Genomic DNA, 21,676 nt, shown 5'->3' with positions numbered 1-21,676 from the left:
CACCCCCCGCAACTAAGATTGAACTTGGCACCTTGAGCTGAGCAGCCGCAAGCTGCCCATGGGCAGCCAGATGGTGACTGGACTTGGAGCTGAGCTAGCTGCACCCTCCACAACTAAGATTGAAAGACAACAACTTGACTTGGAGCTGATGGGTCCTTGAAAAACACAATGTTCCCCTTCCCCCAATTCCCCAGCACTGTTATCCTCCCAATCCCCCAATAAAATCTTAAAAAATAAAAAGAACAGAAAAAGAACTAAGTGAAACGGAGATAAGCAATCTATTAGACACAGAGTTCCAAACACTGGTTATAAGAATGCTCAATGATCTCAGGGAGAACTTCAACAGAGAGATAGGAAACATAAAAATGGAGATGAAAACCATAAAAAAGAACAAGTCAGAAATAAAGACTACAATAACAGAAATGAAGAATATATTACAGGGAATCAACAGTAGACTAGATGAAGCAGAGGATCCAACCAGCGATGTAGAAGATAAGGTAGCAGAAAACACCCAACCAGAACAGCAAAAATAACAAAGAATCTAAAAAATTGAGGACAGTTTAAGGGGCCTCCGGGACAATATCAAGCATACCAAAATTCACATTATAGGAGTACCAGAAGGAGAAGAGAGAGAGCCAGGAATTGAAAACCTATTTGAAGAAATAATGACAGAATAACTTCCCTAACCTGGTGAAGAAAATGGTCATACAAGCCCAGGGAGCACAGACTGTCCCAAACAAAATAAACCCAAAGAGGCCAACACCAAGACACATCATAATTAAAATGCCAAAGGTTAAATACAAAGAGAGAATCTTAAAAGCAGCAGGAGAAAAGCAATTAGTTACTTACAAGGGACCCCCCATAAGGCTGTCAGCTGATTTCTCAACAGAAACTTTGCAGGCACGAAGGGAGTTGCAGGAAATATTCTAAGTGATGAAAAGCAACAACATACAACCAAGATTGCTCCACCCAGCAAGTTGTCATTTAGAGTTAAAGGACAGATAAAGAGCTTTCCAGGCAAGAAAAAGCTGAAGGAGTTCATCACCACCAAACCAGTATTACAAGGAATCTTACAGGGACTTCTTTAAGATAAGAGGGGGGTTAAGGATGGGTGAAAGGGGAAGGGACTAAGAAGTACAAATTGGTTGTTATACAATAGTCATGGGGATGTAGGCTATAGCATAAGGAATATACTCAATAATGCTGTAATAACTAGTATGGTGCCAGATAGGTACTAGATCTATTAGGGTGATAGATGGGAATGGGGTTGGAGGCAGGGTGATAAAGGTGAAGGCATTAAGAAATACAAATGGGGAATATAATCAACAATGTTGTGAAGATCATGTAAGGTGCCAGATGGGCACTGGACTCATGAGAGGGCTCACGTTATAGACTGTGTAGATGTTTGACCAATGCACTATACACCTGAAGCTGAAGTCGAATAATATTGAATGTCAACTATAACTAAATATACAGGTATATGTAGTCACGAGATGTGGAGTACAACATAGGGAAGATAGTCGATGGTATTGTAACAGCTATATAAGATGTCAGAGAGGTAGTAGCTTGAGGGGTTTAAATGTCTATTACATGGTTTAAATGTCTATTACATTGCTTAAATGTCTATTACATTGCTTTGTACACCTGAAACTAATTAAAAAAGAAATAATATGCATAAAAGTTTACCCCCAAAAAATCACATACCATGTTTCTCACACTGTGAAGACAAAGGGGGCAATTAGTGGTTCATTCACCATGAAATATTTATAAAATAACAAAGTTGGGAAAATGTATATTTGTTATATAAATTACAACAAAATAGGTAAAAATATGAGTTCATCCAAATAACTGCATATTGAACTAGACCAAAACTATGTCAGAATTTGTATTGGTTTGTTATTAAGATACCATTACTAGATATGCACCATTTTTTTGTCATCTAGTAGGATTCTTTTATAAGAACATGGCCGCATTGTGAAGAAAAATTTTGGGGAAGAAAAATGAACTTGTAAAAGTATACAAATTAATTTACTTTCCAGCAAATTTAAAAAGGATTACGTGCTGATTTCCATCACCGTTTTAGCTCCAAGCATGCCTTTCTCTGTCCTGTGATGCTGGGGCTGGGACTCTGACAAAGACGTTTCCCAGTCTCCCTTGCTAGCTGGCTTCCTGTTTTATTGTAGTTTGCCATTGGAGGCATTAAAGGGAGGTTGGAAGCCAGAAAGGGAGAAAGACCTTGCTTACTATTTTCTAGTAGTTTTGTATCTCTCTAGCAGCAGAGGAGGGCTATAACTGGTCTGCAGATTCTTTCTCTTTTCCGAGAGCTGGACTATCAAATCCAGTTAACAGCCAGCCTGAGACCCCTCTTCAGAGAACTTAGGTTCTGTTAAATCCTTTGTTTCCCAAGATCCAGAGTGTAAGCTGCTTCCTGATGTTACAATTTTATCCCCCTTTTCTCTTTCAGTCATTCAACATTGTGTAATCAACTTGCCGTAATTAATCTCCTGCTTGGAATTCCCAGTGTAGTTCTGCTTTCTTGACTTATGGACAGAGTCCTACTATAATTTTTTAGCAGTGTAACCACTTACTTAGTTGGCAAACTTCGAGGATCATTGACCTACTCTACTGGAGATGACTGGGTCAAACCAGTGTTGGACTTGGTGGTTTGAGATAATAAATACAAATAAAGGACAAAAAGTCTTCCTATGATCAATTACTGACACATGAAAAGATAGTCGTACATATACAAAGTTTCTCTGAAGGTGTATCTTGCCAGTCAAGAATGAAGTATCTTAAATTTTTAGCACTTTAGTATGAAATGTCCAAGATAATCTCTAACCTGCATGACTGAACGAGACCAGCTCGCTCAACCGAATGCCCCTGGCTTGTCGGCCAGGAGCTCACTAAACAGGTCCCTGAGATGACTGGGTGGGAGACGAGAAATAAAAGAGAAGAGAGACAAAGTGTGGGGACAGGAGGGACTCAGTCTGCTGGTGTCAAACTGAGACCTCGTTTATTGGTCATACAAGATTCTTAAGGGGAAGCAATTTCCACATTTTAGGGAACGATTCCCTAAAGCTAAAACTCATGGGCTGAGGAGAAACAATTTCTCCTCGGCAACAAGCTATATTATACACAATATAAACCAATGATATAGCTAGGCAAGGTTAAACTGAGGCAAATAAAAACTGTCTACAAGTCCACAGTAGAAAGTCCCAAGCACGTGAAGCAGGTACATGGTGGAAAGTCCCAAGGTGGTGATGTATGTTGAAACTGCAAGTCCATAGTCCATGAGCAACTGAGTCCCTTAGTCCATAAGCTTTTCCTATCAGCAAGCTGGGGTCTTTACTCTTTGCATTTGCGTTGTCTGGAAGCAGTTTAAGGCAGAAGCACTGTCCCACAGGTCCCCACCAAACTGCTGCAAAGCCGCTCACCCCAGGCCTGTATCTACCTGGAGACTGAAGCTTGCCAACCTAAAGCCTCAGTGTCCCTGGCTGATCCCAGCCAGCTCCCAACACATGACAATCAAGTTTAGGGGAGAGCTGTTTGATGTATTTGTCTGCAAAAAACCATGATTATCATCCAAAGAATGTTTAACTAGTAAATTTCCCCATTAAAGCAACCCAACTATTAAATGTTTGTAGACCCTTAAGAAGACAATTGCTTGCTTTTTTCCTGAAAGTAACGACCAATTTCACAGAGTAAATAGCAAGTCATTTCAGCCCTGGTAGCCAGAGGGTTCTTTGTGGGGGAAGGGATTAGATGGATAATTCTCCAAGGATGGGTTCTCCTTTCAAGAACTTTCCCTTGCTTCCACATATCCCTTACCAAGATCTTGACTTGGGTGCACTTTCTAGATCTTCCAGGGTCTCGGGATGGGGAAGAATGCTGCTTGCTTTGGAACTTTCACTGACAAAGATTTTCTTCTTGACCAATCTTTACTCAGGCTTCTCTGAACACGCTTCTCAATCTGACTTCAACCTTTTGGCTTCAGTGTTTGCCTTTGTATCACCCAGTTTTAGCAAGAATTCTGTCATATTGGTTCAGCCAGAATTCTTTATATGTGTTCACAATATCTAAATTTCTTATTCACCCTGGCCTCCCCTCAGCAAGAATCTTGGTCAGTCTAGCAAGAATTCCTCCCTACCCTTGATGTCTCCTCTTAGTAATTTTCCATCACACTCTCCAACCCTTGCTCCTTTCTTACAAATCCCCATTTGTTCTTGATGTATTTGAAATTGAGCCCATTTCTGTATGAAGTCCCTTAGATAGTTCCTGAATAAAATCGTTCTGCTGGTTTTTTATTTTGTTTTTTTTACTCCCACTTCAACTGCTCAGCTCTGGTTTTCTTTAACATCACTCAGAGGCTCACATTTGTCCTCCTGACTGTGAACAGTTTTCTTAAAGCTGGGCCCTAATTAAAGTTGGAAAGTGAAAAGGTAGAAGCAGCAACAAGAGAAATCCCAGAGATACTGGCTACAACATTATAAACAGCCTTGGTGCAAATGAGCATCTTACTACAAATGGAATCTAATTATCCTTCTATGCATACACCAACCACATCAGGTGCAAGGAGATAAGGGATATAAAAATGAAGGTAACAGTGCCCCGCCCATGGCAGGGGAGTGAAGGATAGGGTGGAGGATGGAGAACAGTTAGATCTGGAGACAGTCACATACACAGACACACAAAGACTTCTCCCACGGACTCAACCCTAAAGGCAAGACTAGAAACAAAGTTCCACCGCATGTCAGAGGTAAACTCCTGCGACCTCTGGGATAACAACACAGTTACAGAAACGGTCACGCCCAAAGTCTGCCACAATCCCTCTCACACCCACAACTACTCTCACACTCTCTGCGCGAAAGACCCACAATCTGTCACAAAACGACCCCCAGTCACAGGACGTGATTAAAAATACAAAAACTCACTGCACTGACAGAATCCGTCGCCCCCTGGTGCCCAAGCACAACAGCGTGCAGCGACAGTCACACACAAACCGCCACACCTAAGCATACAGTCATGGACACGCGCATCTTCACCGTTTCTTCACACACAGTCGCCTAAGGTCGCTTAAGTGCCCAGGGTCGCCCCGGGTTGCACACAGCTCTCCGGGTACCCGCACATAACGCCCCCGCCGCCTGTAGCGCCAGCACTAAGTAGAGGCTGCCCTTGGGGCCCTCTGGGAAATGTAGTTCAGCAACGGCCGCGGCGCAAAGCCTTCTGGGGCTGGTGGTTCGCGGAGTCGGAAGGAAAAGCTGAGTAGCTTGTCCCGATCCCTGCTGCTGGATGTTCCCCCAGCGGTGCTCAGGGGTCTCGCGCGCCTCAGTCCCCGCCCCTTTCCTGCCCCCTGGGGATTCTGGGAGGCGACATCGCGGGTCTCCGGTAGCTGGGCGGGTCTCCAGAGTCCACGGACCTGGGAGGTGAGTAGGGCCTGACTGCGCGCGAGAGCCAGCGGTCAGGGACCGGCTTGGGGTGGATCGGGTGGACAGGCATGGTGACCGGGCAGACGTCGTTGGGGAGACTGTGTGTACCTACCATCTATAACTATGTGAGAGGCTGCGGGTGTGACAGAGTGATTTTTGTGTGTTGCCGTGTGATTATGCGCTGATATAAAACAATGACTGTGTGTTTGTGTGTCACTGTCTCTGCAAGTATCTGTGTTACGTGTACGGGTTTGTGTGACACTGCGGGTATGACGTGTGTGTGTGTTTGACCACTTGCCTCTTGTGGACATAACTGTTTGTGTGTGACAGCAGGTGTGCTTGTGTAACCATGACCACCTATCTCAGCAGCTATAATTTTGTATGAGTAATTGTGACAGGATATGTGACCTTGTGTGATATGTAACTGTGTGAAATTGCGTGCAAACTGTCTGTTGGAGTAATTGTGTATCATCATCTCTTTGTGTTAATGCAACTGTGCATGTGTGTGACATTATGTGTGTGATTGTGCGACCATGTATGTGTGTGTGATTGGATGAGAATTTTTGTATGTGTGACCAATGTATGATTGTGAGGCACAGGAAGATTAAAATTGCTTACCCAAGTTCACACAGTTAATAAGTGACAGGACTGGGATTTGAACCCAGGCAGTTTGGCTCCAGCATCCTTGCTTTTAATTACTAAAGTGAAAAATGGGGACCCTGGGTTCTGAGGATGTTGGAGAGGATTATCTGTAATCTTGGACTAGGAACCTTTGGGAAATGGGAATTTAATATAGGTCTCTTCCTCCAGCTCCTTAGTGAGTCACAGGACCCAGATTGAAGACATTGTAGTGAGATCATCCTCAAATTGGCTGCCTCTGGAAGAGGAGAGCCCGACCTGAAAGCCCAGTTTTCCTCTCCTTAGGCTGCGGATTTGGAGATGTTAGCATTTTCCTTGTCAAACTCTTCCACATTTGGTGCTGAGAGAGGCTGATCCATGGCTCTTTTTCTGATGTACCAAGTGAGCTCAATTTTTGGTTCTGACTTTCTCAGTTAATAAAGAAAAGTGTTCTCATTGCCTTTCCAAATGTGTATGTAGAATCTAAGTGGGACCAAGGGTGGCACGTCTCTATGCCAGGAGTTGGCTCATGCAATCTTGACAGTGAGGAAAGAAAGGTTCTGAGAGATGGATTAACTTGCCCAAGGTCATGTAGACAGTGAGTGAAGGAGTGGAGAGTCAGCCTTCATTTGGGGGCTATATATAAAGCCCAAGTCTTTTAATATCACCTTCTTTCAAAGACTGATAGCTCATCTCAAACTTGGAAAATATTATCCAAGCTATTTGCAAACATAAATTTAAAAAACATTTCTATTATGCAGATGCTACTTAGGGATCCCAGATGCTGAGAAGACTGATTCTCCTCTCAGGTTGCACAGGCTTTTATGGACAATTTCAAGCTGCATTGCATTAACGAAATAACTTTGTTAGAGACTGAGTGGGCCAGTGCAGAGCAGGGGGTCATGTATCCTAAATTCTAGGTCAAATACAACTATCTTTGTTTTCAGAATGAAGAAATGTTGGCTCTGAGAGGACAAGGAATATTTGAGGCTGTGGAGTTTCTTATTGGTTTAGTGTTAAAATTTGGCAGTTTGCCCCAGGCTGCATTTCTGTGGAGGAATAATGGTAACATTTGTAATCTCTGAAGATACTTCTCTAAGAAATATATGGCATTGATTCCTCAGGTTATGTTGAATATTTCCCATTCAAATAGTTTGGCTTTTGAAAGAGGACCAGCTTTTGAGTCACACCACAGTTTGACTCTTACGATTTTCAGTTAGTTGTTTAAGCTTTTTGAACTTCAATTTCACTTGTTGGTAAAATGGGGATAATAACACCTACCTTTGCAGTTTTGTGTAGATTAAATAAGATACAGATATGTACAACATGTGTAACATCACTATATATATTACAGGAGGCACAGAAAGATTTATCATATATTTTTTGAGCACCTGCAATGGTTCTGGTATTATTCTAGCACCAGTGAACCTAAAAAATCCTAGCTCTTTTAGATCTTACACTATTGATTGGGAAGACAACAGTAAACAGGAAAAAAATAAATAATGTGTTTGATGGTGTTAAATGCTAAGAAGAAAAGTATTAATCAGGATAAGAAAAAGAGACTGGAAAGGAGATTCTCTTCAGATAGAATTTTCAGGGAAGTCCCTCTGATGTGGTGACAACTGAGCACAGATAGGAATGAAAAGAGAGTGGGCCATGTCCAGGCAGAAGGAAAAGCAAAGACAATAGCCTTGCAGGAGTATGTGCAGGGGTTGTGAAACTGTAAGGACACTTGTGTGCCTGGAGTGGGGTGACCAAACGTGAGAGAGGAGGAAATGAGGTCTGTGTGGGAGCCAGGCCCAGATCATAAATTGCCTTGTTAGCCATAGAATGGACTTTTGATTTTGTTGAGTGCAGGCTGTGTTCTGACTATCAGTCAGGATTTAAGGAGTTAAGATCAGCTTTGGCCTTTTTCTCAGATCTTGGAAGGGGGTAGAACTGAGGCTATGGGGACCTTAAAGGGGCAATGGCTCAATCTTTGTAAGTCTCAGATCAGCAACGTAGGGCTGGTCTGCCATTTTTTCTTCTTTAACTCTCCCTTTTCAGGACTTTATTCTCCAAAAGAGAAAATTGAAGAAGGAAGGAGGAATGGCTGTTGGACTTTGTAAATCCATTTTCCAGGCAAGTTGATGTTTTCACTTTGTTTCCAGAAATTCCACCTCGTTTTTCAAGACTTTGAACTACAGAGAGAGTCACATATAATCCAGTGAGCACTCTCTCCACTTCTCTCCACCATGTGTTCATATAATCCTTCCAGAAAACATTTAATATCTCTTTTACTCAGTGTTGTGCTCAAATGTGTGATGAAACAGAACTGTCCCTCTTTAGATGGATCATGAGTTGTGTTGGAGATAAATGCAAGTGAAACAAAAGATAGAGTAATTATTGAGTGCCTTATTAAACAGGGAGGTCAAGGATGGCCTTTCTGAGGAAGTGAGATTTAAGCAAAGAAACACTTCAGTGAAAGTAGTAAGTTTTGTGAAGATCTGGGGAAGAGCTTTAAAAGTAGGAGCAATAGCAAGTATAAAGTTACTATGGTGGAAGCACATTTGATGTGTTTCAGGAATAACAATGAGCCAGTATCCTTGGAGACAAATGAGCACTGTGAGGTCATAGGAGTAGCTGGGGAACAAATTATATAGGCCCTTGAAAGTCATGATCAGAACTTTGAGTTTTGTACTAAGGGAGAAGGAGAGCCACTGGAGTGTTGGTGATATGCTTGACTTATGTTTTAAAAAGGAAAGAGAAGTAAGGGAAGTAAGGGTGGAAGCAGGGAGGCCATTCAGGAGACTACTTCAGTAATCCAGGTGGGAGGAGATAGCTGCTTGGACCTTAGCAGTGGTGTTGGAGCTGGTGAGATCCTGGATATATATTGGAGATAGAAAATAAGGGATTTGATCAGGGACTTGGTTGTGAAATGTGAGAGGAAGAAAGAAATCATGGATGATTACAAAGATTTTTGACCTGGGCAACTGTATAAATGGCCATGCCCTTTACTGAGATGGAAAGACTAGGTGGATGAGGTGGGAATCAAGAATTGAGTTCTAGGTATATTAAGTTTGAGAGATGTGTTGGATATCCAAGTAGAATATTGATTATATACGTGGAGTTTAGGACTGGAGATAGGAATTTGAGAATCATTAGTGTATTTAAAGCCAGAGGACAAGATGAGATTATCTTGAGGTTGTGGTGAATGTAGATAGCAAAGAGGTCCAAGGACTGAGTTTAAGGCATTTATCATTTAGAGGCTGACAAGAAGAGGAGGAACCAGCAAAAGAGACTGAGAAGGACTTCTGTGGGAGGAAAACTAGAAGAGTATGGGTCCTGGAAGTCAAGAGTAGAAAATCTTTCAAGGAGGTGATAATCAACTAAGTTAAATCCTTCTGAGAGATTGAGGAAGATGAAGACTGATAACTGGCCACTGGATTTGGTAACATGGAAGCTACTGATACCGTTGAAAAGAGCGACTTTTTAGAATGGTTGGGGGGCCGGCTGAGTGGCTCAGTTGGTTAAGGGCTTGCTCAAGAGTGCGAGCTCCGAGCAACATGGTTGCTGGTTCGATTCCCAGCCTGAGCTGAGCTGCCGCTGAGCTCCCAACAGTTGGCAGGATGGCTCAGCTAAAATAATAATAATAATAATAATAATAATAATAATAACAACAACAACAACAATAGAGTGGTTGGGATGAAAGCATCATTGCAGTAGATTCCAGAGACAACAGAAGGTGAAAAAAGTGAGAACAGAGACAATGAGTCTAGACTTGTGCTGTCTAATAATGTACCCAGTAGCCATATATAACTACTCTGAATTGAGATGTGCTATGAATATAAAATACATACCAGATTTTGAAGATTCAGTACAAAAAAAAGAATGTAAAGCATTAATAATTTTGTATTGATTACAGGTTGAAATAACATCTTACATATATTGGGTTAAATTAAAAATATTACACTAACTTATATTTACTTTTTAAATGTAGCTGCTGAAAAAGTTTAAATTACATACATGGTTCACATTGTATTTCTGTTGGACACTACTGATTTAAACAACTCTTTGAAAGAGTTTTGTTATTAAGAGGAGTAGAGAAATGGGACAATAGCTAGAGTGCAATCGTGGGAGAGAATTTATGTATCTGTCTATTTATAAGATGGAAGATATTGCATCAGTTTATATATTGATAGGAATAATCCAGTAAAGTGAGAAAATACTAGTAATACAAGGGATATATCTGATAGCTCCCTGACGTTTGCAAGAAAGAGAGGTGACAATGTCCTTGTATGGACAAGTGGAGGGATTGGTCTTAGATAGGAAGCCTAGCATTTTATCTGTAGTAACAGAGGGAAGGCAGACAAATGAGTACAGATCCAGGTCAGTAAGTACATATGGTGGGCTAGACACTGAGGAAGTACAAAGTGAGAACAGGGGAGGAGTTAGTGGTGATTTGAGAGAGAGCGAGATAGAAGGTATGAAATAGTCTCGGGGAATGGGAGAGGGGATTTATTAAGGAAGTGTAGTAGAGTTGCATAGCGGTGCTTTTGGTGGGATATCCTAGAAGTACATTGGATCAACATGTTTATCAGTCAGGGTTCTGGCAAGAAACTCAAAAGGGACTATTTACAAGTACTAGGGGTGCCAAAAACATACATACAAGTGGACACTTTGGTCAACGTTGCTTCAAGATACACTCCTGGAAGTTTTTCCTTACATGTAGAGTCTAAATTTCAGACCATACCTGTTTGTTAATGCCCAATTCAAGGCCTTCCTTCACTACTCTGAGCCATCTGCTATCGCAGTTTAGGGAATATAAAGGAATTCTCCCTATAAGAATGTTGATACTTAGTATATGTAACATAAAAGTTAGATTTTGCTCATATACTTTTGTTATAAAACTCATGTTTCATGCTATAAGCTAATTTTTTCTCTGTGTATATGTCCTTGCTCTTTCATTTAAAAAAAAAAACGTATAATTTCCAAGGGGTAAGTCTGTTTCTGATATTTCTCTTTTTGTCTCACAATATTTGACAAACCTGGTTACGTACTTGTTCTCCAATAATTATTTTCCTTGGACCATTTAGAGCTTTGAATTCAGGCAGAATTTTTTTTTGCTAGGATCATATGTGAGCACTTGGCAAACAAGATTTTTTTTTTTTTAAATTTCAGGGATTGGTGACCTTTAGGGATGTGGCTCTAGATTTTTCCCAAGAAGAGTGGAAATGGCTGGACACATCTCAGAAGGATTTATACAGAGATGTCATGTTGGAGAACTACAGGAACTTGGTATGCCTTGGTAAGGATGTCTGTCCCCCATAATTCAAAATCTTCCCTCTGGGGTGTTTTTTTTTGCTTCCTCCAGTGAGAATACCTAGGGCATCTTAAGTGCTTAGCTGAATTTCTACTTCCTGTCCCCAGGAAATGATTTGAAGTAGTGTTATAGAGTTAGAAATCAGTGGCTCCCTTTGCTGTAGAATGATGGTTTGGAATAGCAGCATCAACATCGCGTGGGAATTTGGTAAATTGCAAATTATGGGGTTCCACGCTAGACCATTCAGAATCAGAAACTCTGGGAATAGGCTCAGTAGTCTGGGTTTTAATGAGCCCTCCAAATGATTCTGATGCCTATGAACATTCGATAACCATTGTGGTTTCTGATCCAGTAGGTCTGGGTTGGGGCCTGAGAATATGCATTTCTTATAATTTCCTAGGTGATGGTGCTTCTGCTCTAGCACTTTGAAAGCCACTGCTATGGAAGAAGCTTCATCTTCCATACAAGCATCATTCCACTCTCAAGCCCTTCCTCTAATGTCCTTTCTTGCCTAATGACCAAGAGATTGCGTGTGAGTCCTGAAACAGCTATAGTATACTCTGTCTGTCTCTCTTGCTCTTATTTTTCTTCTCCTGTAAACAGGACTATCCATTTCGAAGCCCAACATGATCTCCTTATTGGAGCAAGGGAAGGAACCTTGGACGGTGGAGAGAGAGATGTCAGATGATCAATATACTGGTGAGTGACCGGGAACCAGGCAGGGAGGGCTGTTGTAATGTGTCAGCCAAAGTGGTCATGAGCAGACTGCCCTGCACTTGAGGAGGCGGCCCTGGGTTCAGAAGGAAACTGCACTTCCCTAGAAACCTCACCTACACCTTGGGTTTTTTCCTTTCTGTTTCTATCAGACTGTACTCTCTGTAATGCTCCTACCTATACCCTGAATCCCAGTCCTTCCATGCTCTTCTTTACCATTTACAGTCAGAATTGTATACATTTATAGATTTCTTTCTAGAGCTTTTATTTTTATGAAAGTTATTGTCAAAGTTATACATTCACATTGTTTAAAGAGCCAAGTAGTTTTCCCTAAAAGAAAAAAAAAAAGGCAGTCTCTTGCTCTGCTCCCAGTTTCCCTCTCCTTAGAGGGGGTCCACTTGCTTTTCTTTTGCAGTTTCTTTTCTTTTTTTTTGTTTTTTTTTGTTTATGCTGCAAAAGCAGCCATGCATGTTTTTTTGTTTTTTTATTAAAATTTTTTTTCAGTTTCTTTTGATGTTTCCTTCATGTCTCTAATAAATATGTTTATGTTGCTATTTCTTGTTTTTTCAAGATTAGTCCATATCAAGTATCTCCTCACCAAGAAAATAAGAATTTAGTATTTTTTTATCCTGAAACCATTACTCTCTCTCTCTCTCCCTCTCTCTCTCTCTCTCTCTCTCTCTCTCACACACACACACACACACACACACACACACACACACACACACACACACACACACATACACGCTCTGTCTCTCTTTCTCTTTCTTTCTCTCCTCTCTCTTCCCATGCCCCAGTCTCAATCTCACCAAAATCATAATTTTGATTGAATCATAGTTTAGCGTTTACATTATTATGGCTATTAAATGCTAGTCATAGCAATGCTGTGCATATACCAAGATTACTTTTTCTGTACAACTTTTTATTTTGCCTTTAGTTAATTATCTGGGGATTTTGTGGTTTGGTTTTTTTTTTTTGGCTTAGTTTTTTACATACACATTCCTTACTCAATTCCCAATTCCCCATCAATTATCTAAATCTCTTAAGACAATTAGACACATTAGGTAATCTGTTGATTTCATCTTCTGGGAGAAATTTCAAGTCTTCAGATATGCTCTATTCTGGAAAAATGGCTCATTATATCTGCTTCCACTGAATTTGGGTTTATCTGATGTTATCTCATGATTAGCTTGAGGTAATGCATTTTTTGAAAAGAGTGGCACAGAAATAATGTATCTCTCTCAGTGCATATACCAAGGGTTTCGTAATATTGATATATGTCTTATTATTGATTATGTTAATTTTGATTACTTGGTGAAGGTGGTGTCTGCCTTGTTTCTCCATTGTACAACTAGTGTTTTTCTGTTTGTAATTAGTAAATATCTTGGGGAAGATACTTTGAAACTATGCAGTTCCTTCTAAAACTTTTTCCCACTAGTTTTAGCATTCATTGGCTTATTAGATCTTGTCTGCAACAGTACCATAGTCTTGACCTAATGTTGATTTTTCCATTTCCCTCTTTTCTTTATATATATTAATTAGGATTGTTCTGTAGGGAAGAGCTGTTCCTTACTCCTATTTAGTTGTATATTCAATTATTTCTTTATGTTTATGGAACCAGGGATTTTTATTTTTTTCTGTGAGATAAATCCAATGAATCATTTTGTTGCTCAAATTGTTCCAGCTTTAAACATTGGGATCTCCTTCAAGTTGGTTCCTTTGACCTTTTGACATGCCTCCGTCCATTTTTTGAGCACATCCTTCCTTTGTGGTTCCAGGTGTCCCAGATGCATCTTGTTTTCCTTACCCCAGCCTTGAATCAACCATTTTTCCAAGGGGACCTGGTTCCTTTTATTGGGAAATGATGTTTAGAAACCAAGTTCTGGGTGTTAGGAGTGCTAAATGCTACTGGGATGCCATTGCTTCTAGGCCCTCACAGTAGATTAAGCTGGGAAATAAATGTACGTATAATAACACACAAACACTCTTCTATATTTATTTCTGCCTCTGTCTTTTTATATATTAAAACTATCAGTTTATACTGATATCCTGATTCTAGTCCTGCTCCACAGGGTTTATTGTAGCCTTCCTCCTTTACTTACTTGTAATTTATTTTTATGACAATGAGAAACAATATATTTACTTATTTGCTCAATTTTAATATTTACATAAAGTAATTTCAGAATTTCCAATCTATTTCTCTGTGAGAAACAAATTACTAACTAGATTACATTATTGGTTCTTTTCTTTGTTAGTCTTACAGTATTCATTCAAAATACTATTTTATGAAGTTACTTAGGTTAGGTCTTTTAGGTTCATTTGTTACTGTTTGTATTCCATTTTGAGTTCCTACCACACATCCTGATTGGTTTGAATTGTTTATCTTTTTTGTATCTGAAACATCACTATGCTACAAAAAATAAAATCAGAGCTCTTCAAAAATACATCCTCAGAAAACTGTTCCCATCTCATCCCTACTATCCTGTTTGTATTCCCTTCTTCTTCCTACCCCTTTCTTACTCAACCCTTGTAGATAACCAATCTCTTTATTTTCAGGTTTGTCCTTTTTATGTTTCTTTTGCACAAACTAGCAGATATATATGTAGTTTCCTGTATCTTCTTGTATGCTATGTGAAGAGTAGCATACCATAGATACTCTTTGCATATTGCTTTTTCACTTAACTGTATATACAGGGAATCACTCCATATTAGTTCATGGGAAGCGTTCTCATTTTTTTAACAGCTGCAAAATATTCCATTATTTGGATGTTATCATAATATAGTCAACTACTCTTTGATGTATGGACATTTAGGTTGTTTGTACTGTTTTATAATTACAAACAATGCTGCAATGAATAACCTTACACATATGTATTTTCATATTTTGAGGCTATATTTCCAAGGTAGATTCCTAGATGTGGGATTGCTGATTAAGTGCATCCCTTCCAGAAAGGTTATACCAGTTTGATTTCTATATTAGTTTCCTATTGCTGCTGTAACAGTAGGGGGGAATTCATGTTCCTGTTTGCTGGGTTCTTCTCTGCATCCTGTAAGTTTTTTTATGCTTCAGTATGTTTCTCTTGACATTTCCCCACAATTATAGAGAATTTTATCACCCTGGTTTAGAACTTTTGCAGGGATTTTAAGGAAGGAAGGTATAAAATGCAAGGCTTAGGTCATATTATTGGTCCTAGAAACTTATTTCTTTCCTCAGAATTTTCTTTTATATTTATTATTGATCATTTTTTCCATGCAGTCTTTAAAATAATTTTATAAGTTCAGAAATAAACCTTTCATGGAATTCTGAATGTAATTGACCTGATATAAATTAACTTGGGGTAAACAGGCATGCATACAGATTTTTTTCATTTGGTGCAGTTGTATTTTTTGTTTAAATTTTCTTTAAAATAATTTCATAACATTTTATAGGCCTTTTTAGTGTTCCTGTATACCATACTCCCTCCTCTCTTCCAATTACTTATATACCAATTGTAATCTTCACTCATTACTTTTACTTCCGATTCTCTTCCATTACCACTTGCAATCTGGCTTCTCCCCCTCTACTTTGATTAAATCCAGGTGCCTTTCTTCATTTTCATATTCCTCAGCCTATGAAAGAGGAAAAGGTGTCACTAGACTGTGGACCTAGTTTCCCACATGCTTAACTGGTGAACAGTAGAGAAAATGGTAGATATACTGATAAAGTAAATCATTCCCTGGTCTGAAACCCAGGAGATTTTATGAGGTGTATAGGGTAGTTCTGACCCCAATTCTTTTTCTCTGTCCAAAGTTGTGTTCTGTTTCTGTCTCCCTTTAACTGGCTCCTGTCCCTATTTTTCTGTCTTTTCTTCATTCAAACGTACCATCTTTGTCATATTAATCTGGATCTCTATACAGTGCTATCTAATAGAACATTCTGTGGTGATGGAAATGATCTATTGGGTTGTCGGAAAAGTCATGATGTATTTTTCTATGTTTTTTGTTGCAAAAATGCATCATGAGTTTTCCGACAACACAATATATCTCTGAGGCTTTCCAATATAGTAGCCACTAGCCATGTTTGGCTCTTGAGCATTTAAATATGGCTAGGTGTGACTGATAAACTGAATTTTAAATTTTATTTTAATTAATTTAAATTGCCATATGTGGTTAGTGACTGCCATATTGGACAGCATAGCTCTATACAGTCTTTTACAAAAGGAGATCAAATCTGTAAGTCTGTGTGTCATTGGTCAGGTTATTCATTGGAACATATTCTGGGCATTAGCAGCAAATTCCTACTTTCTTCTTAAGATTCCCCATTAGGTACAAATCTCCAGTTACTAAAAAAAAAATCCCAGGGATGTAATATACAACATAGAGAAATAGTCAATATTATCCTAATAACATTATCTGGTGACAGACAGTTCCTGATTACTGGACTTATTCTGGTAATCACATCATAAAGAATATAAATGTTGAATCACTATGTTGTATACTCCTGAAACTAATATAATATTGTATCAACTATATTTCACTAAAAAAATAAATAAATAAAAAGACTCCCCTCACAGGTATTGGCTTTTTTTTTTCAGACTTCCCACTAGAATCTCCTGGGTTTCATACCAGGAGATGATTTACTTCATCAGTCTGTCTACCATTTTATCTACTGGTCACCAGTTGAACATGTGGGAAACTAGGTCCACAGTCTAGTAAGACCTTTCCCTTTTCCAACATTATACATAAGCCTACTTACTATGTAGTTCTGATTGGATTGCAGAGTTGATCATACCTTGATTTATAACTTCCCTCCACTTACAAATTATAATCAGTTGGAAATGACATATCTCTAATATCTAACATATTGCCTGGATACATTTTAACCCCAAAGGGTTTACCTCTCCCGTTCTTGGTCTTGCCACTTGACCATCAGCTTATTTCACAATCCTGTGATATAATAGGTATCACATCAGCCTATCACATAATCAGATGTAATAAATCTGAGCCTACTAGTGGTATAGGTATAAGAAATACTTACTGAGTATACATTAATGTGTTACATTTTATGATAAGTATCACCAAATATCTATAATGAGCCAAACACTGCTAGGTATGTTATAAATATATTATTCCTTATTTTTATACCATACTTGCAAGGTCACCTCATTTTGCCTGCTAGGAAACTGAAGCTGAAAAGGTAGGTTAATCTGTTTGTTAAAGGTAATATAACTGGCTTGTTAGATACAGTTAGGATTCAAACCCACCTTTGTCTGATCCCAAACCCTGTGTTTCCACTGTGCAACATGGACCTTTTATTGGGTTGTCCAAAAAGTCATGATGCATTTTTGTAACAAAAAACAGAAAAAATACTTCATGACTCTTCTGACAACCCAATAGCGCTTTTCCATTTTGCCTGAATCCATAACTTCCCTTGTCCCCTGAATCAGTTACTGATAAGGGAGAATTGTCTTTTCTCTTTTGTTGAATGTCATCATGAAACCGTTGACTTCTAAGTATTTCTCTACTCCAATGATAGTGAATATGTCTTCTACATATACAGTACTTATTTCCTGCTCTATAGTTTCCCCTGGAAATACCCCATGTGGAGTTCCTTTTCCTACAGTATTTATCGGCCTAAGTCCAGAATATCTTTTTTTTTTTTTTTGGCGGGGGGCGGAGTGGTTGGAGCTTCAGATACCTCCAAATACCCCATATCAGAAATGTCTGCAGTCTTCTCCCATCAGGCTTCTTTACTCAGCATTGTATTAGGTATTATGTAAAGCTGCCATTTGCCTGGAGTAGAGAAAAGATTTATTCTTGGTAACAGGGAATGTAGCGGCCTTGAGCAATGAATATGGAAAATGTTGTAGGAGAATGGGTAAGAGAATAGAAGTAGTTGTACTTCTACAGAAAGAAAGAACAGTATGGAGATAACAGAGGATAAATAAACAAAGCCCTCTCAGGCATGAGTTGAGTGAGATAGGGTGCCAAGGAAGAGAAAAATCTATGGCTGTGCATAGGAGGAACTGCTAGAGGTGGGGGCTTTCCTTGAAGTAGAGGCTGTATTAGAAAGAAGAAAGATACAGATGAATAATATGTTCTTTGCTTTTCAATTTTGTACTGATCTAACATGGAGGCACCTTTGTTTACAATAGATGGGAAACAGTTATGGAAAAGATGTATCTAATTAACCCCAAAATGCTAACATGTGGAGTTCTAAAATAATTCCTAAGCATATTAAAACATGAAAATGATTCCATCACTGAAATAATTACTATATTTTGGAAGTCTTACCAGAGCCTTGAAAATCAAGCTCACATTCTCCAGGAATTATTCCTTAACTAAGCTAGAGAGTTTTGATCTCTGTTTTTCTGACACTTATACTACTAATAATCAGTATCATGTTAACTAATCATCCTTTATGTGCCATATTGAATTTCTGTACACAGAAGTTTTATCTTTCTCCTTAGAGTTTAAAAAGGGAGAAAGACCTGTGTCTCAGAATTTACCCCCTCTACTAGTTGCTCTAGTAGTAGGTTCTATATAGTTGAATATATTAGCTGATTATTGTCGTGTGACATTAAAAGGACTTCCTCATTTTCCTCTTTTTGAGATCATCTTTTAAACAATAGTTTTCTTTCTATTTTATTTCAACCAGTATCCTCTCATGCAAGTATCAAGTATGTACTCTATTTTTTCTCTCAATGATGAGAAAAGCTGACCTCCAGATTCCTTCTAAACACCGAGAAAAAAATTTTTTTTTCCTCTCATCTCTGATAAAATTTTAGAAGTTCTTGAGCATTCTTTCAACATTCATTCAACAAAATGCTGTCATTGTCCTAGGCACTGATGCAACAGGGAGAAGAAAGAGAAGTAAATATCAATCCCATCCCTCAAGAAGCTTTAGTCTTATTAATAGGACTGGATAGTGCAGGATGGACTGGAGACTTAAAAGACTAGAGGCAGGGAAACTGTGATTATGATCTAACCAGTTATCTCCAATCCTTTATCTTCTTGGAATTTTGCTTTGTCTGCATCTTGATGCCCTACATTTACTGTGTTTCCCCAATCACTTCCTCCTCATCACTAACACACACATCCTTCCTTCATGAGCTCTCTTCATTCTTTGTGCTTTCTTTGTATTTTGTTCATATTATATGATTGTATTTGAGAGATGTCAGAACCATGTACCTTCTCCCCTCATTCTCCCAATTAAATTTTTCAATTTCTTCTATAATAGTTTTCTTTTTCCTTGCAAAGGAAAAACAGAATCATTTACTTTCTTGATATTTTGCAGACTGGGAGTCTTGGTATGAAATTAAGGAATTATCTCCAAAATGGTACATTGATGAAGAGGAAATTTCCCAGAGGATGGTAATGAAAAGACTTACAAGTCATGACCTTGAATGCTCCAATTTCAGAGAAGCTTGGAAATATGAGGGTGAATTTGAGCAGCAGCATGAAAATCAAGAGAGGCATTTTAGACAAGTGACAAGTCTCAAGAAAATTTCTTCTGTGAAAAGAGACAATGAATATAATTATTCTGAGAGAAGTGTTCTCTTGAAGTCAGTACTTTTAACACAACAGAGAGTTTCCACAGTAGAGCAAGTACATAAATTTGATATTTATGATAAAATGTTCCCCCCAAATTCAGTCCTAATTGAACATAAGAGACAACATGCTGAGAAGGAATCTTTGATAGGTAATGAACGTGAAGAATTGAACAAGAGTACACATCTTAGTAAAGATATAGGAATTCCTCCTGGGGAGAAACGTTATGAAAGTAATGATTTTTCAAATCTCTTAAGTTTTCACTCATTACTTACTCAACATCAAACAAGTCATTTCGGAAAATTACCCCATGGATACGATGAATGTGGTGATGCCTTTAGCTGTTACTCGTTCTTTACTCAGCCTCAGAGAATTCACAGTGGAGAGAAACCATATGCATGCAATGACTGTGGGAAAGCCTTTAGCCATGACTTCTTTCACAGTGAACATCAGAGAACTCACATTGGAGAGAAACCATATGAATGTAAGGAATGCAACAAAGCTTTTAGACAGAGTGCACACCTTGCTCAGCATCAGAGAATCCACACTGGAGAGAAACCCTTTGCATGTAATGAATGTGGGAAGGCCTTTAGCCGTTATGCCTTCCTTGTTGAACATCAGAGAATTCACACAGGAGAGAAACCATATGAATGTAAGGAATGTAACAAAGCCTTCAGACAAAGCGCACATCTTAATCAACATCAGAGAATTCACACTGGAGAGAAACCCTATGAATGTAATCAATGTGGAAAAGCCTTCAGCAGACGCATAGCCCTTACTCTGCATCAAAGAATTCATACAGGAGAGAAACCCTTTAAATGTAATGAATGTGGGAAGACCTTTGGCTATCGCTCACATCTTAATCAACATCAGAGAATTCATACTGGAGAAAAGCCCTATGAGTGCATCAAATGTGGGAAGTTTTTCAGGACTGACTCACAACTTAATCGACATCATAGAATTCATACGGGAGAGAGACCTTTTGAATGTAGTAAATGTGGGAAAGCCTTCAGTGATGCTTTGGTTCTAATTCATCATAAGAGAAGTCATGCAGGAGAGAAGCCCTATGAATGTAACAAATGTGGGAAGGCCTTCAGTTGTGGCTCATACCTTAATCAACATCAGAGAATTCATACTGGGGAGAAACCTTATGAATGTAATGAGTGTGGGAAGGCTTTCCATCAGATCTTGTCCCTTAGGCTACACCAGAGAATTCATGTTGGAGAAAAACCCTATAACTGTAATGAATGTGGGAATAATTTTAGCTGTGCCTCAGCTCTTAGACGACATCAGAAAATTCATAATAGAGAAACTCTCTGATTATAACAAGCATAAGAAAGAAAACATTTAGTCACCACTCAATCCTCATTTAAATATCTGTGAATTCTTGGTTAGTAATTCTATGAATATGGTACATATGGAAAAACCATTAGTTCATGAGCATTCCTTACTTGAAACAGCCTGAGTAGTAGACATCTGTTACTTTGCCTCATTTGAGACTCACCCTCAATGCATATGATTCTGATGAAACTATTAAACAGGGAGAACAGTGGATTGGTCATAGGCTAGCCAGTCATTTCCCTCAACCTAGGGAATTGCAAATGGCCTTGTCTAGACCAATACAGCCCTGGGAAGGTGTGGGTATTGTTATGGGTAGTTAGAGATTTTTTTTCCCTCTGGAATTGCAAGTTTCAAGGATTTAGTAGGGTTAAAAACTCACCAGCAGTTTTGTTTTGTGTTTTTTTTGTTTGTTTGGCTTGGTTGGTTGTTTTGTTTTTGCTGTTACATGAGGAAAGCCTTCCCAAGATAAATCCAACACAGAAGAAAATGGAAGTGAGAGACAGAAATCTGATGAAATTGTTTGGTCTCCTAGATCCAGTTGTGCCTGAAGTCTACACCATCCTTTAGTTTTTCATTTTTGTGTCCAATAAATTTCCTTTTTTTGCTTTAGTTGGATTTTTGCCTCTTGGAATTGGAGTCCGACTCGTACATCCTATATTTACTATACATGTAATAAAGCCTTGATCTTTTATATGGCATAATTATCCTAAGGAGAAATTTTATGATATAACAAATATATGAAAGT

The 21,676-nt window shown here is 38.8% G+C and overlaps 1 protein-coding gene across 4 annotated transcripts; it reads left to right on the top strand.

The window, feature by feature from the left end:
* Positions 1 to 5,234: 5,234 nt before the first annotated feature.
* ZNF527 (zinc finger protein 527) lies at positions 5,235 to 21,540 on the top strand. 4 transcript variants are annotated; one of them, XM_019632595.1, is made up of 5 exons: positions 5,235 to 5,423; positions 8,091 to 8,165; positions 11,205 to 11,331; positions 11,950 to 12,045; positions 19,337 to 21,540. In XM_019632595.1, exons 2-5 carry the CDS (start codon positions 8,133 to 8,135, stop codon positions 20,908 to 20,910), a joined length of 1,830 nt encoding a protein of 609 aa, XP_019488140.1. In that variant the 5' UTR covers positions 5,235 to 5,423; positions 8,091 to 8,132; the 3' UTR covers positions 20,911 to 21,540. The 4 variants fall into 4 exon arrangements, with proteins under 4 accessions (XP_019488140.1, XP_019488139.1, XP_019488137.1 ...); XM_019632592.1 differs by lacking the exon at positions 5,235 to 5,423 and adding an exon at positions 6,426 to 6,446; XM_019632594.1 differs by lacking the exon at positions 8,091 to 8,165 and having other exon boundaries at positions 5,335 to 5,423; positions 11,205 to 11,321.
* The last annotated feature ends 136 nt before the right edge of the window (positions 21,541 to 21,676 follow it).

This window comes from Hipposideros armiger, unplaced genomic scaffold, assembly GCF_001890085.2.
Source record: "Hipposideros armiger isolate ML-2016 unplaced genomic scaffold, ASM189008v1 scaffold_1154, whole genome shotgun sequence".
In the NCBI taxonomy this organism is placed as follows: domain Eukaryota; kingdom Metazoa; phylum Chordata; class Mammalia; order Chiroptera; family Hipposideridae; genus Hipposideros; species Hipposideros armiger.
This window is presented reverse-complemented; position numbering and strand designations above follow the sequence as displayed.